Source organism: Pelmatolapia mariae, linkage group LG7 (assembly GCF_036321145.2).
Source record: "Pelmatolapia mariae isolate MD_Pm_ZW linkage group LG7, Pm_UMD_F_2, whole genome shotgun sequence".
Lineage (NCBI taxonomy): Eukaryota > Metazoa > Chordata > Actinopteri > Cichliformes > Cichlidae > Pelmatolapia > Pelmatolapia mariae.
Genome location: NC_086233.1, coordinates 23,112,542 through 23,127,246, shown reverse-complemented (window position 1 = coordinate 23,127,246; position 14,705 = coordinate 23,112,542). Strand labels below are relative to the sequence as shown.

General features: G+C 40.5%; 1 protein-coding gene across 3 annotated transcripts in view; it reads right to left on the bottom strand.

Annotated features, from left to right (window-relative positions):
* LOC134630804 (mediator of RNA polymerase II transcription subunit 13-like) overlaps positions 1-10,071 on the bottom strand; it is an 83,640-nt gene extending 73,569 nt beyond the window's left edge. For all 3 annotated transcript variants that reach the window (XM_063478493.1, XM_063478494.1, XM_063478495.1), the window contains exon 1: positions 9,839-10,071. In XM_063478493.1, coding sequence (XP_063334563.1) covers positions 9,839-9,910 — 72 coding nt within the window. In that variant the 5' untranslated portion in view covers positions 9,911-10,071. The remainder of the gene's footprint in view (positions 1-9,838) is intronic.
* Positions 10,072-14,705: the final 4,634 nt, after the last annotated feature.

Sequence of the window (14,705 nt, the reverse complement as noted above, 5' to 3'; positions counted from 1 at the left end):
GCTCCGACTGAATTATTAACGTGCAAATAAATAAACCAGCCCCTGCTTTACTAGTGTCTCTGGTGTAACTTAATTAACTGTGACAAGCCACGGGGAGGGAGAAATGAGCAAAAGACACAAAAGACAGAAAAACGGAGAATCACAAGAGGAAGAGAGAGAAGTAAAAACAGTTGCTAGGCAACATACAACATCTGTAGGAATTCAGCAAGATATTCAAGTTTGGAGATTTCTGTCTCCAGGGTTACAGTGAAAATATAACATTACAGTACTGTAAAAATCTCAAAATCACAGAGCCGCATGCTGCACGTCTCTCCTGAGCACAGCTACACCTCCCAACACTTCATAACAACCACCGTTAATAAACGCTAAATACATCATTAATTAGTTTTTTTAATTTACTGTTAATTACATTTTTGTTAATAGTTATTTGGTGTTAATATGCAATAAAATGTTTACAATATTAGATATTATTAAGCTCAAACTGACATTTATGGCACTTTGTTTAAGAGTGTGTGGGGGTTATATGGCACATATACAGAATACAGTGATATGCCACCAAGGGAGTCTAATATGTGACGCTGGATCTCAGACCAGTCTCACTATTGCTGGGACAGTTGTGTCACAGCTGCAACACCAAAGGCCGCCTTGTGTGGATCTTTGGGACGCCAGTGGCTTTGACAAAACGGCGGTTTGACACCCTGGGAATGAGCTAGGCTCGCTAGTGAGTAATGACATCTTTATTTTAAAATGAGCAAAGCTATCTGCTAATCATTAACAACTAATTAGAAAATTGTTTTTCATTAAAAATATAATAAAATAAACTGTTTGTTGGCACATTTCATCTCAGTGAAAATTTTAGTCTTTTATCAGATATGATACAAGACATATTATAGGACAGCTCAGTCAAATTAGTCGAATGAATGAATGCCAAAGTCTCAGATTTTATATTGTTAATAATAATTAGCAAGTATTATTACTCATCATATCACTATTTACAGCTAAATGTTATTTACAATTTCATTAATGCTGAACTTACAATAGATTAAGAATATTTGTTATAAATTACAGCATTACTCCCCCTTACCCCCCACCCCCGCCCCGTACAGCTGGAATTCATGAGCTCCAATGTGACTGAACATTACCGTTGTACAGGATTACACACTGAGTTTTTGTGCAGCAAGAATGACTTAAATTGTATTAAAAAAAAAATTACTCAGTGCAGTAATTGTACAATTAGCACTGCATGGAGGCTTTTTGAAATGCCTACAAGTAGTTAATAGTCTGATTGTTCCTGAAATTGGGCAAATGGAGCATAAGCAGTATGAAAAATATCTAATTTGGCTTGTAATTTCCTGCATTGATTTTTTTCCCCCCCCACAGGGATGCCGTTTCAGATAAAAAGACAGCCCTCCATAAGTCAACATGACTTTCAGTTGTTTCATCACACACCAGATAAACAGAATATAAGGAAGGAACCTGGAAAGCACGAAACTGCATGTGGGTGAGTGGGTGGAGGGCTAAGGCATTGCCAGGCCATTAGTATCTCAGTAGGTCACACCTGAACAGGTTGCAACCTGCAACTCACCCGACTGCTGTCTCTGATCCATTGTTTTGCTTACTAAGTGGGCGTGGTAGCCAATCAGAGCTTTTACACTAAAAGTCCTCTGCACTCCAGCACATGCACTCACACAATCTTATGTAATCCCACTCAAGCCCTCCTCTTGCATCCATTCACTCTTTACAACCCGATACAACAACAACATGGCATGTTCGCGTCTTTGCATGAACACTTTCAGCCCCGTGTCTTCACGCTCACTCAGTCCTGTCTGGTAAATATTCCATCAAACCTCTTTGTGCTTCGCTATTACGCTGCAATGTCCATTTATTCCATAAAGCAAGCCAGGACTAAAATTGAGCTGTACAAATTTTCATTAGCATTTGAAAAATCATGAGTGTCTGCCTAATTCAAGATGAGAGAGAGCGCGCCGTTTGGCAGAGCAGGGAGAATCAATGCACAAACGGTCGTGAATCAACAGTCTGCACATAATGTGTTTGTTCTCATCAAGTACCCGTCTGATTGGTCGCAGATAATCTCTCAATGGAACATGAACACACGATAATTAGAATTTGCAACAGCGCGGCAGACAACATTAATGTTTTCTCTCTCCCCTCTTGTTTTGCAGCTCTAAGAGAAACCCTTTAACCTAAGTGCGCTCTAACAGCAATTGAATCCCAGCCAGCCATGATATTGGCAAAGCTGTCTGGCTTGCAGAAAATATTTGCCCAGTTACAAGCAGGGCAATATCTCCCTTAAAAGAAATTCTCTTTGTCAATTGGCCTGCAGTCAGGTGGAGAGATAGCAAACAGATCTCCCCGAGGAAAGCCCAGCACGCCTGTGTGATGCTACATGAGACCTGCGGCATCATAAAACAAAAGTTTGACCGGATTCTGGAATATGTCTAACAATTAGGTACCGTCCTTTGGAATTTGTGTTGAATCCAGATGTGGAGGAGCAAAGTGAAATTCATGTGTAGCGGAAAACAGCAGAAGTAGGTGGTAATGTGACTCTGCTGGGGATATCTTTATTTTTTTTAGATAACAAATAACAACTGAATTGATGGAAACTGCATTTACTTAGGATCTATAATTAACTACAACGTCAACTTGTTTTAGGAAAGTATGCATGGCTCCTTATTTTCTAAAGCATAAAACATTTAAATCATGGCTTTAATGTATATCAAGAGCTGTTTTGCATCATCCAAGTTACAACCTCCAGGGCTGAAAAATGAAGCCAACGCTGAAGTGCCAAAAACTGCAGTGCCTCCAATGTCCATTTGTGGTTGGCTCTAAAAGCAAGTCAGTCCCCACAGACTCCCATGTTAAAATGTCCAACCTTACAATAGAGTTAAACGTCTTTATAGCATGGTAAAATACAGCTTTGGTCTTTATAGCTACTTTCCCCTTCATAACAGCTGCATGAAACTGATTTTTATTTATAACTGGCCCATTTAAATTTCATTACGGCTGAAATATATGCATTACTAGAGGTGGGACCACTCTGAGTGGCAGGTAGAATAAGTCTGAACTATAGCTCACAGCTGTCTTTGTGCTCTTTTGTATTATTTTTAATGTAATTATCGTACAAATAATATAACCTACCGTGTAATACACAGTATCCATTTAGTCTAAATTGTGTATATATATATATATATATATATATATATATATATATATATATATATATATATATATATATATACATATATATATATATATATATATATATATACATACATATGTGTGTGTGTATTTTTCTTCTGTGAATAAAATATTTTCTTGTGCAAAGCTAAGAAAATGTTGTACTTTTTATCCCAGTGTGACCGGAAAATGGCAAAAGCGACACTATACAATGATGTTTTCAATACACATTTCTCTAAAAGTCTATCAGCCTGTTCGCCAACCACCTACCAAACTTTCCAGCTGTCACGGGCAGCTGATGGCACCAGCTACTGCCCATTCCTGCCAATCCTCCTTCCCCTCTCAGACTTCTGTCGCCCTACACACATGCAGGAGCACCAGCGGGCGCTAAGAATAGAACACAGCTGGCACTGCTGGGCTTACATATTTCACACTCAAGCCACCATGCTCCAAAATACTCCTGCACCATCCTGTCCCATATCCAGCTCTGGGACCGGCGGCGCTTCCTTCCCTCCCTTCCCGCCCACTCTGCCTTTGAACCGTTCTTCACCTCTGCGGCAGGTCCCTGACAAGCCCTCCGCTCAGATAAGATCCATGACTACGCTCGAGAGTATTTACGAGAAAAGGGATGTGTAGTGAAAACAGAAGTACGAGCGAGGAGATTCCCGTCTTCCTGTTTTCAACTCGTACTCTACCCTATTTCTGTAACTACTACACTGCTCATTCACAACTTATTTGAGTGCAGCATGTGTTTCTGACACAGAGCATGCCCCGTCCAGGCAGACAGGTGGGCCACTGCTTGAACAAGACCTATTGCCATGACAAAGGATTCCCTCTGCGGCGGCGGTGGCAGATTAGTGGGAGGTGTCGCACAGAGACTAGGTGAAGCCAGCGCTACCTGTCTGAACTACAAGCGAGCAGTCTGGAAGGATCACTCCTTAATGCTGTCCTGGCTTCAGTGTCGCCCTTAAAAATCTTTGTATAAAAAAAGGTGCAGCGCATTTATTTAAACAATGCCAGCATCTGATATCGAATGCCTAGATTAAGGTTTGTTTACTCATCATTTCATCTGACAGATCCTGATTTTGTGGTCGTCTTTTTCTTATTTATATACACAGAGATTTGAAAGATGCTAAATTTATACTGACAACTGTATGTGTAGACAAGCCTGGAATGACTTAATCCCTTGTGCTATACACTTGCATTATTCTATAACAAAACACACCAGTGAGCAGTTTCTTCCTTCTCTTTTATAATGTTCACCAAGGACAGCGTGGAGTGCCTTCCATTAAAAACATACACAAATCCACAGCTTAACGTAGTCTTAACCAAGTTTAACACTTCATATGTCGTGGCTAATGCTTCTTAAAGAGAACCATCTCCACAAAAAATTCATTTTCCTTTACCTTTTCTTGCTTATTGGCTAATTTATTCTTTAAAAAACACTTGTGTTTACACAAGGAAACAAGTCATTCTGCGTGCTATCACTGCATGTCTTTAGCTACAGTTTGATGGTAAAATTGTTACTAAAGACTGGTTTATGGCTACACTCCCATGATTTTGGCGGGTAAATAACTGTGACTGAGACGTTCACTGAGCAGGCCATTTACAGCAGAAGAATAAACAGCATCATGGTGACACTACATCTAAGTTATTACTCACATACTCCTGCTATTTTTGTATGTTTTGCTACTTATTAGACGTAGGGGGAACCTGATGCAGCATAGTTTCACGTAGTGATAGTGTATCGATACAGGACCGACAATCCCAAAATACTCTGGGAATACGATGAATAAGAGGGATCACCTCATGTACCACCATCCTGAGATAATGTTAGCCAAGGAAACCAAAAAAACATCCAATACCAGCACAATCGCAACCTTTCTGCAAACAGTTGCAGTCTGACTTGGACTGACTGCAACCACTCTCAGCGAGATTGTCGAAAGTTTGCAAATAGTTGCAAGTAGTTTATAAATACAGACTGCAGGCATGTTGCCCTCAGTCTGAATGAATCTTTGTCAATGAGCAGAATTCAAGGGGACTCGACTCAATTGGCTGCCAGCTGGTTGTATTCTGGTTATGTTACTATAGAACAGGAGTGTTGCTGAGTGCAATTGTAATAGTTAATAGTGAATTTCTACACAGACAGCAACGGACATGTGATTTTTGACATCACAATTAAAGTTATCACAGTTAATTGCTCTATCATCAGAAACAGATTGAATGTAACTGCCAACTTATTGTTTTATTCAGTTGTACACTGATACCAGTCTGAATGTTTTATTCATTTATAGCAGGTTCCAGTGACAGCGCTGGTATGCTTGACAATCTAATCTCATTTTGCAGCAAGAGAAAAACTGAAGTGACATAACTATCTTTTTAGTAAAACAAATACTGACAAAGTTTAACTCTGAGGACATAATTTGCAGTTTAAAAAACAAATGATAAATCTCTGAATATCTCAAAATGTTAAAAATCGCAATAATGTCTATCGTATTGAGAGGACCGACAATCTACTACTACTAATATACGTAACATTATTTACTAATAATTATTTATATATATATATATATATATATATATATATATATATATATTAAACAGCTATACATTTTTCATTCTTAGAGTGTACCAAATGCCAAAAACAGTAGTCTTGCTGTATAGTTCCAACACACAATTCAAATGATGCCCAGTTTAACAATTTCTTGGCTCAGCAGACCACGACATGCACACTATCCAACCACCCGCTCTTTTTCATCCCTAAGCAACCTTGCAATATTCTCTACCATTAATAACAAGCAGACGCAAACAGCTTAAATTAAAAAGGCACCGCTCCTGATTACCTGCTTCTTCTTACAAGCCATGGCTGCTCACCTGCCATAAATCAAGACGCCGCTGTTAATGCTATTCCCTCAGCCTCATCTCTTAGCATTTTTATGTCCACGCCAGACAGTAGCATCATCATTATACAAGCAAGATCTCTATTGGAATACAGTTTGGCTAATGAGCACCTTTTAGTTGATCACATTAGACCTCTACTTGAGGACACTTAATTACCAGTGTTACACTCCACGTGCCTCTGTCGAGGGGGACAGGAGAAGTCCTTTAATTAAGGTCTCTCCATTCCACATATGTTTGCACAAGCCTGGGATGTAGAATACATTCACACCCCGGATGAAGGCGACGAGGTGCATGGTGTGTACGCGCATGCAAGAGTGGGAGGAGGACTTTAGTGTGCCCGTGCACTTTTGCGATACATATGTTTGAGTGTGGGAATGTGGGTGTTTATTTTTCTTAACCCACCCCCCACCACCACAACCACCACCTCTCTTTTTGTGTTGCTGCTTGTGTTTGTGAAAGCATCTCCGGGTGTGTTTGTCTGCCTGTGTGTATAATATGACGGGTGTTTGAAGTTTGCCTCCAGAGTCTGCATGCTTTACAGTGTGCCCAGTGCAAACCCACACACACACACACACACACACACACACACACACACACTCACACAGGCTTCCTGTGTTGTGAGGCTCTTAACTGTCTCCTCCTTGCGTTTCATATTCAGGCTGGGACTCAGTCTTATAAGAACCTGCCCAGTCCACAGAAAGATGACTGTTCCCTCTCCCTCTCTCTCACTCACTCTCTTTCCCATTACATTCTCCCTCTTTAATTTTCTCTCGTGCTCTGTCTCACTCTTTCACTCTCAGTTTCTCGCTCAAATAGGCTGAGGCTAGCAGTCAGGAAATGCACATCAGTCATAATACTTTCCTAAAATGAAAACAGATTCTGCTTCAGTCCATCAGCCTCTCCCTCTCTCTCTGCTCGCTCCTTTAGCCCAAAACATTCCTGTTTCTCCTCTTCTCCCTTTCCTCCACCCTTCCCTGTTTCAGTGCCACTTCGACTTAGCTCACCGTGTCACCTCTTTTTCCTTTCTTTTTTTTTTTTTTTTTTTGCCTCCCACCTAAAAGGTTCTTGTTTGCTTTCTGTCACAGATGGATGATCTCCAGCACACAAGACAGTTGTTTTGTGGGTTGTGTGATTGCAGCAATCTCAAGAATCTGACACGGGCCACACGGAGCTCATGACAGTAATCCTACCGTGCCCCCATGAAGTTCCCACATTATGGGAGCTTATGCTTCCTAAGGTACCCTTGTTTTTTTACTGGTGCAGGTTGCAATAACAGTAAGCAAGTCGGTGTGAGCGACAAGGTTAATGCATGCTGGAATGCTGTTTAACAGGCTGTCAGAGCAGGAGCGCTCAGCGATTAGCCACTAGAACACAACCTAGAGGGAAAGATAAAAAAACACAAACATCCCACCTCAGAGCCAGTTTTATTGTCATGAAAAAGAAAAAAAAAACCTGATGCTGCCTTCGACTGATTCATAAAATCAGAAGAATAGGAGTAGCTGGTTCATCTAATCTACAAAGCAATAGTAACTAAGCTTCCACTCTACCTTTGTAGCTTTGTAACAGTTACCAGCTACTTTCCTCTAAATGGTTGTTTCCTGATGTGCTTATAGTTCAGACAGAAAGACCTCATCTCCAGCATGCCTGCATCTAGTGGTGAATTTAAAAGCATCATAAGGAATGAATGCACTGCAGGAGACCTGTGGATGTTAAATGTTATGAGTATTTATATATTCTACATTATGCTGTAGATCTTGTATTTTAAGTTGTATTTGTAGCTTTCTTTTTTTGAGTATATTATATATTTATTATATTGTGATTGATTACCTTGGCCAAGCCTCCCTTGTGAAACAGATGTAATTTCATTGGGACTTCCTGGTTAAATAAAGGTAATAATTACTCTCCTTGTTGATCAATACTCCATCCACTAATCGATAACCGTTTCTGTATTAAAGCGACGCCTGCAGGAAACAATAAGCGCGAATATGCTGAAGTTTTTGTTTGCTGATTCATTTCATCCCCTTCAGGTGATATTAACAGCACCTCAACCTCCACCTCTGCCGCATTTTGTCACATGAGCATCAAAATGCAACTCTTCATTGCTGTCTCTTTGTCTCCATCATCCCTTCTAACCAGGACACTCGGTGTCTCATTAGTGTTTTGTCCCGTCTTGGACTTCCCTGCATGAGTCCTGCCAGTGAGCAACCACTTAGGCACCAGCCAGTCATAAATATTCTAAACAAGCCAGCTGATGGATGGTCTCTTTCTCCCTGCATTTGAAAGGGATGTTCACGATGGCCAATAATGCCACAGCGAGTGAATGTAAGCTCTCTCCCCCGACACACACCCACGCACACACAAGGGAATATCCGCGAATGACACGGTGACAGAGAGGCAATCGATGTTTTCTTTTCTGACAGGCTGACTTCTAGCGTAATGCCAGTGTTTCTGTGCGACTGCAATCCAAACAAGCGTCTCAAATAGCTCGAGATTCCCCCCTTTGTTCCAGTTACAGACACCAATATTACTCAAGTACACAAGAAAGAAGAAGTGATGATTCATTTTGACTTTCTGTGCTAACTACAAAGTCTATTCTTCCCCTATCTCGTTTTGTGTCGTGCTTTTTAAATCATGACCATACTTTGTGACATGTGCCTCTATAACTTCTGTATGTAGTGTAACAGGGGCCCAACTGCTGTTGCAGGTCGACAACCTGCATGATCACCTAAAAAAAAGCCCCCAGGACCCATATGTTGTTGTGGTTCTCAGCGGCAGTCTGCGCCTGAGCTCAGTCTACTGCATGCCTTTCCACTTGGCTGCCTGTTGTAGTAAGACAGTTAACTCGCTGATTGCAGGATGAAAAACTGTGAACGCACCGCCGCTCGGTTCCCTTCCACCCTCTGCAAAAATGCTGCTGCCTGGAGAGTCAAAAACACCTTGTTTTCAGTGTGAAAGTGCTGCTTCCGTTGTGTGCCTAATACATGATGCTGCCTGTCAAGATCTCTCTTGCTTTAAAAAAAACCCTCTCCTGTGAGACAATTATTCCACTAATTCTCATTCTCAGATCTTCTTCTATTTCCAATTTATGAGCTAGGTAGCATTTTTTTTTCTAGCAGCGCCATGCATGAAACTATTATTTTCTGAAAATCAGAGTTTTTTTGGGGGGGTGGTTGTTTTTTTGTTTGGGTTTTTTTTTTTTTTTTTGCTTTATTGTCTGGCTGTAGAGATATCTGACAGTGGCAGCAGCAGGGCTCCTTTCCAAGTTAGTTGCTTGGCAATGCATTAGAGTTCCTGCAAGATTTCCAGTGAAATGATTATTTAAAGAGGGTGGAGGATAATGGCCACTGTGCTCTTCATAGGGAGAAAAGAAATTACTGTTTATCTATTGTTTACTTGCCAGATACATGCAAATACACAAATAATTGACCAGTCAGTTGTGGTAGCATTTGAACCCTGTGTTTTAAAGCGCCACGAGATTTGGTTTGGTTTGAAAATGTGATAGCAAAGTTGAATTATTCTCGTTAAACCCTCCTTTTATGATATCAGGCATACAGTGATGAAATATGCTGTTTATTCCGAATCACTAACCCGTGTTAATGATTGCCTAATAACAACATCAGCGATTGGTTCACCTTCGTACAGCAGACACACATTAAAGCGTGCCTCCCCACTGTCTTATGACTTGTCCATCACAGCCGCCTCGCGTGTCTGTGACGAACATGATTTATTAATACCGTACCAGAGAGAAGATGTTGGAGTGGCAGTCCTCAAGGCTTGCCCCGTTAGCCACCCAATTCGCCGATGTAGTCATAATGGTCCGCCTTTGGGGTCGTCAGCGCAGGGCATGTCGAAATCCTACATCGGTTATCAAACACCGAGCAGGGGCTGACAAATCGGTTCCCTCACGAGTCTGCCCCCCAAAAATTTAAAAAATAAAAAATAACAATATATATATAAAAAAATTAATTTAAAAAAATAAGCAGGCTTATAACCTCACAAGAGGTCCGGATAATAGGCTCGGAGTGGTCGGATGGGCGTATTCAAAAAGAAGTGCAGAATGCATTAAAAAAAATTAAAAAAAAAAAAAAAAAAAGCCTGAGTTGTAGTGTTGATATATCCAAGCGTGTGCGGGGGATCACAACATTGTTACAATCCAGGTCGGGCGATTCCAAATCTGATCACTGTCAACAGCCGGAGAGCGCACAAATGTATCCATTTCAATCCCGAGGAAGATCCGCCTGTTTCCAAATCAGTCTCTCCGCGGATAGTTTCATCATTAAATGACCGTAATCCATTTGCAGGGGGGGGGGGGGGGGGGAAACGACTCCCTTTTCTTCCTCGCTCTGGGAACAGCCTACCTCCTCTCCTCTCCTCCTCCTAAAACAAACAAAAAAAATTAAAGAGTCAAAACTTCTTGAAATATAATCGCTGCACTGCGAAACAATCAAGTTGAGGAGCACGCAGGATATCTGATTCCGTTTCCACAAGCTGATGCACCACTTGTGATAGTTTTCGAGAATCGCGTGTGCTATTTATAGCCGTCTTTCTTGTCACAACCGTTCCTCTCACAATAATGTAACCCCAGTGTGCGTGTCTCTCACAAACACGCACACACACACACACACACAAACGGGTGGTGCGGGCAGGAATGTTTAATCCCTCTGTTGCTCTTGAATTAAACGGGAGCGCAGACGGAGAGGTCTCTAAAAAAGAAAAAGCTCCCCCCTCCACACACACACAAACACACACCAACCAACCAACCAAGTGCTCCTCCGCGGCAGGACGGACAAAGTCGAGCGGGTTCCTCAGTTAGCCTGAATCATGAGTCAAAGCGTTGAGACAAGAAAAAAACTATTCTTGTAGGGCTCACTCCACCAGCAGGAAAACGACAAACAGGCGTCTGTGCAGACGGAGGTTTGAAAAAATCCTTCCTTCCTTTCAGCTTTGTATCATTACGAAACGTCCTCTCGCGACCACAACAGCCTCAGTCTTGCACACCAGAAAAAAAATACATATATCAGGTAGGATTTCTTTAAAAACGCACAGTTCAAGCAGAAGTGGCCGTCCTTGTCTGGCGCCCGTTGCTGACATAAAGAATATGTTGCATGCTGCAGATATAAAGATATTTGAAATGTCTCATAAAGCACCACCTCGGCATTTAAAAGCGCATCCTCCTGTTTCTCTTTCGCTATTGAATTAAATCCTCAAAGGCGTGTTTGGTTTCCTCGGCGGCGACTCCTTGCTCATTGTTTATCTCTCAGACGGCGTTATTATGCAGCTATGGAAGTGTATGCGTGCGCGCAGCCCCAATGTGTCACTCTCACCCTCCGTGTCTGTTTGTTTTACGCCGAGCGCTGTGGCGTTTCTTCGCGCACGATCGTCCAGCCCACCGCGCATTGTAATGTAATGGCGGTCGGAAGCGTACTACCCGAGACTCGCCTTTTCCATTTGGCCAAGTTTGTACTCACGTGATCAAAGTCCAGGATTACAGTAGTTGAGTGTATTTGATATTAGAGGCGGACGCGACAGTCGCCGAGATTCCTTTATTGTTGCCATGTGCGCTTTGTTTCTGTGATCTTTTGTTCTGCCTGAAACGCGCAGTGAAGGGTTATTATTTTATTTATTATATATATTTTATCACTGCACGGTGTCATTCTGTGATGCATTGGTTACATAATGTATCTGTGCTCTCACAACAGAGGATGTGACAGAATAGAGGTCAGAATGACTTACTGAGCACACTGTGTTTCATAAGAGATATCTATGTAGGTTAGTCTTACACTCAGCATGTGCATCACATATTATCTGAAAACATTTCTGAGGCTTGTCTCACGCGAAAAAATAAAAATACTCAATAGGACTCAAACCAAAGATTGGGAGTTATTTAGAGTGGTTGTATTCAGGGCCGTAGCCAAGATTTAAAAGATACACAGGTTATCATGAGTCAAGTTCACCATGAACCACACCCTAGCCCCAAGGCCTAAGACGCCAGAACCAAGGTCATGTTGAGTTGGCTGTTTTACTGTATATCTACTTACTACTATATTTCAAGTATTGTTTTAGTGTATGGTGTCAAAAAAGTTAAATATTTATTTTTAAAAACATTTAAAAATGCTAAAATGCATTTTGAATATATTTTTAATGCTAAAATATAATTGTTGCTGTCATCAATGAATTTTCAAATGTACAGTTTTACAAAAAAAGAAAAAGAAAACAGTCAAGCACTTTCTTTTTTTAAATTAAGATACCGAATTCCTGTTAGTTATTAAGTTATTCGCCTGGTGGTGAACAAACTATGCTGAAGGGTGTTTCTTTCGTCTCTTTGCTTTTTACATTTTTATCTATCGGGTGTTATTAATGATAGATCAACAAATAGCTAATATTGGGAGATAATAGTAGCCTGCTGATACTACATTCAGGCTTTCGCAACTGGGCAATAGTTTGCTAAAGCTTTTACTATACATTAAAACAGCATTAAGTGAAAGTACCTCTGTAATTTGCTTACAGCTTTACATATTCCAAAACATTAAGGCCACACATTTGATAAATGCAGGTTTGAATAGAGATTTGTTGGTTTCCTCTCAAGATCAACAATTGTGTACATGCTTAGCAAATTCTGTCATTGATGCTTTTTTCTTTGTAATATGTGTAGTTATTGTTTTAGCATGAAAATTGATCAAATAAATAATTTGAAAAGAATCTCATGCTATTGTTACATTTTAATTTCAAATTTAAGTAAGTCAACAAACTCACACCATCACAAATACTTACTCGGGTTTCCAGGGAGAATACCAGAGACATGAAATTGCCTGGAAATATTCCAATTTTGCTTGATTTAATCTATACAGTGGAAGCGCATTATAATAATATGTACTGATTGTTATTCCGTCAATGCAGTGTACACAAGTTATATTTATATTACAAGTGTACTGTTAGAGATTTTGTAAACTCCATCCATAAACATGCGGTTCAGGTCCTGTGTCAAGCAGTCTCCTTTGAGGCTTAAGAACAAAGCATTATTATGCAGACACTCTTTCCTTGTACTGCAGAGGCCATTCAGAAGTCAGCACATAAAATATTTGTGTTACTGTTAGTGACTCACATGCTGTACATACATTATATTTGTTTGGGTTTTCTTTATGGTTGGATATCAAAGTTAACTGGATTCAGTCTTTAATCTTGCTCAGCAGTTACTTAGTTATGCTAACCTGATGCTCTTTTTTTTCTGAAAAGAGAATGTCTTTTCTGACTACACTGAGGTAACTGGGCTGCTCTTGCTCAAAACAGAAGAATATGCAGACCTTTGCATGTGGATCCCCCTAGAGGCCTTAAGATTCAATAGTTACTTTATTTAGCCCAAAAGCTTTTCATCTCTCCGCCCTCAGAAAAATGAAATATGTCATTGAACACTGACCTGATCTGAGTTTTTCATTTGGAGTCATATAATGATTTTTAAGTGCTTACACACTGCAAAACCACCTGCCCGTGTATTATTTTCCCTCTGTTGAACTGAGATGTTATCTTTAGATAAAAAGCAGCTGAGAAGGGCCACCAGTGTCTCACAGCCTTTGTATGACTCATTAGATGCATTCTAAAAGTGACTTATATGAATAATATATATAAAAAGAAATTAGTAATATAAAAACAGTATTTGTAATAATACTAACAATGACTGACTGATGTAGTGTTTTGATTAATGTAATCATCTGAGGACACGTGATGCAAACTTTTCACGCAGCAGCTTTGGGAAATTTGCAGCCATCTGAACCTTATTTGAAGTGTATAAACAGTTGCTCAGTGGCACTTCCAGGCTAATCAGAAGATCCTTTCCACACAAGAGACGTTACCTCTAATTCCAGATCTAACAGAGCTATTTATGGATGTCTGTATATTCCCTTTGTTGCCTTATGTTTCCAGTGAAGATCGCAATATGCTGACTTATTTAGTCCATCCTGACACTGGTTCAGTTCTCACATTAATCACTACGTACAGCTTTATGTATTTGAGAAAACAGCCAGAAGCTGGTACATATTGCCACAGACCAGAAGCCTTTAGTCTGGTGATTCCTCTTATATCTGCGCAAAAAAAAGAAAAAAGCAGAGAGGGGGCAAGATATGAATCAGATGGATGAGCGAGAGGAGCTTAGCCTGGTGATTATTGATCCCTTTGCTCCTGGAATGATCCAGAACTCATTTGGACACTTTTCCCCCCTCTTTTGTTCAATACACCCTTAAAGGCTTTGAAGACAGTTTGGCCCACTTGGTGTGAAGCTGATAGGATGAGATGCTATCAGTTTGAATAAATCTATTTCAATATGCCACACATTTCCCCTTTGTCAGGCCCCTGCTGACCGAGGAGAAAGGAAGCATTACTGCTGTGATTAAAGATAATATGTTTGTCCGGACAATCTGTTTAGATGTGCGGTGCATCCGTGTGCGCTTTATTCAGGACGTGTGTCTCCTGACATGTAAAAGGACGCTTTATATCAGTCAGGACATCAAGTTTTATTAAAGCTCCTAAAAAATGTGGTTGCAGTTCTTAAATATTTATCAGTGATATTAAATATTCACGATGAGATATAACAGCCAAAGTTTAAGTTGGAAAAC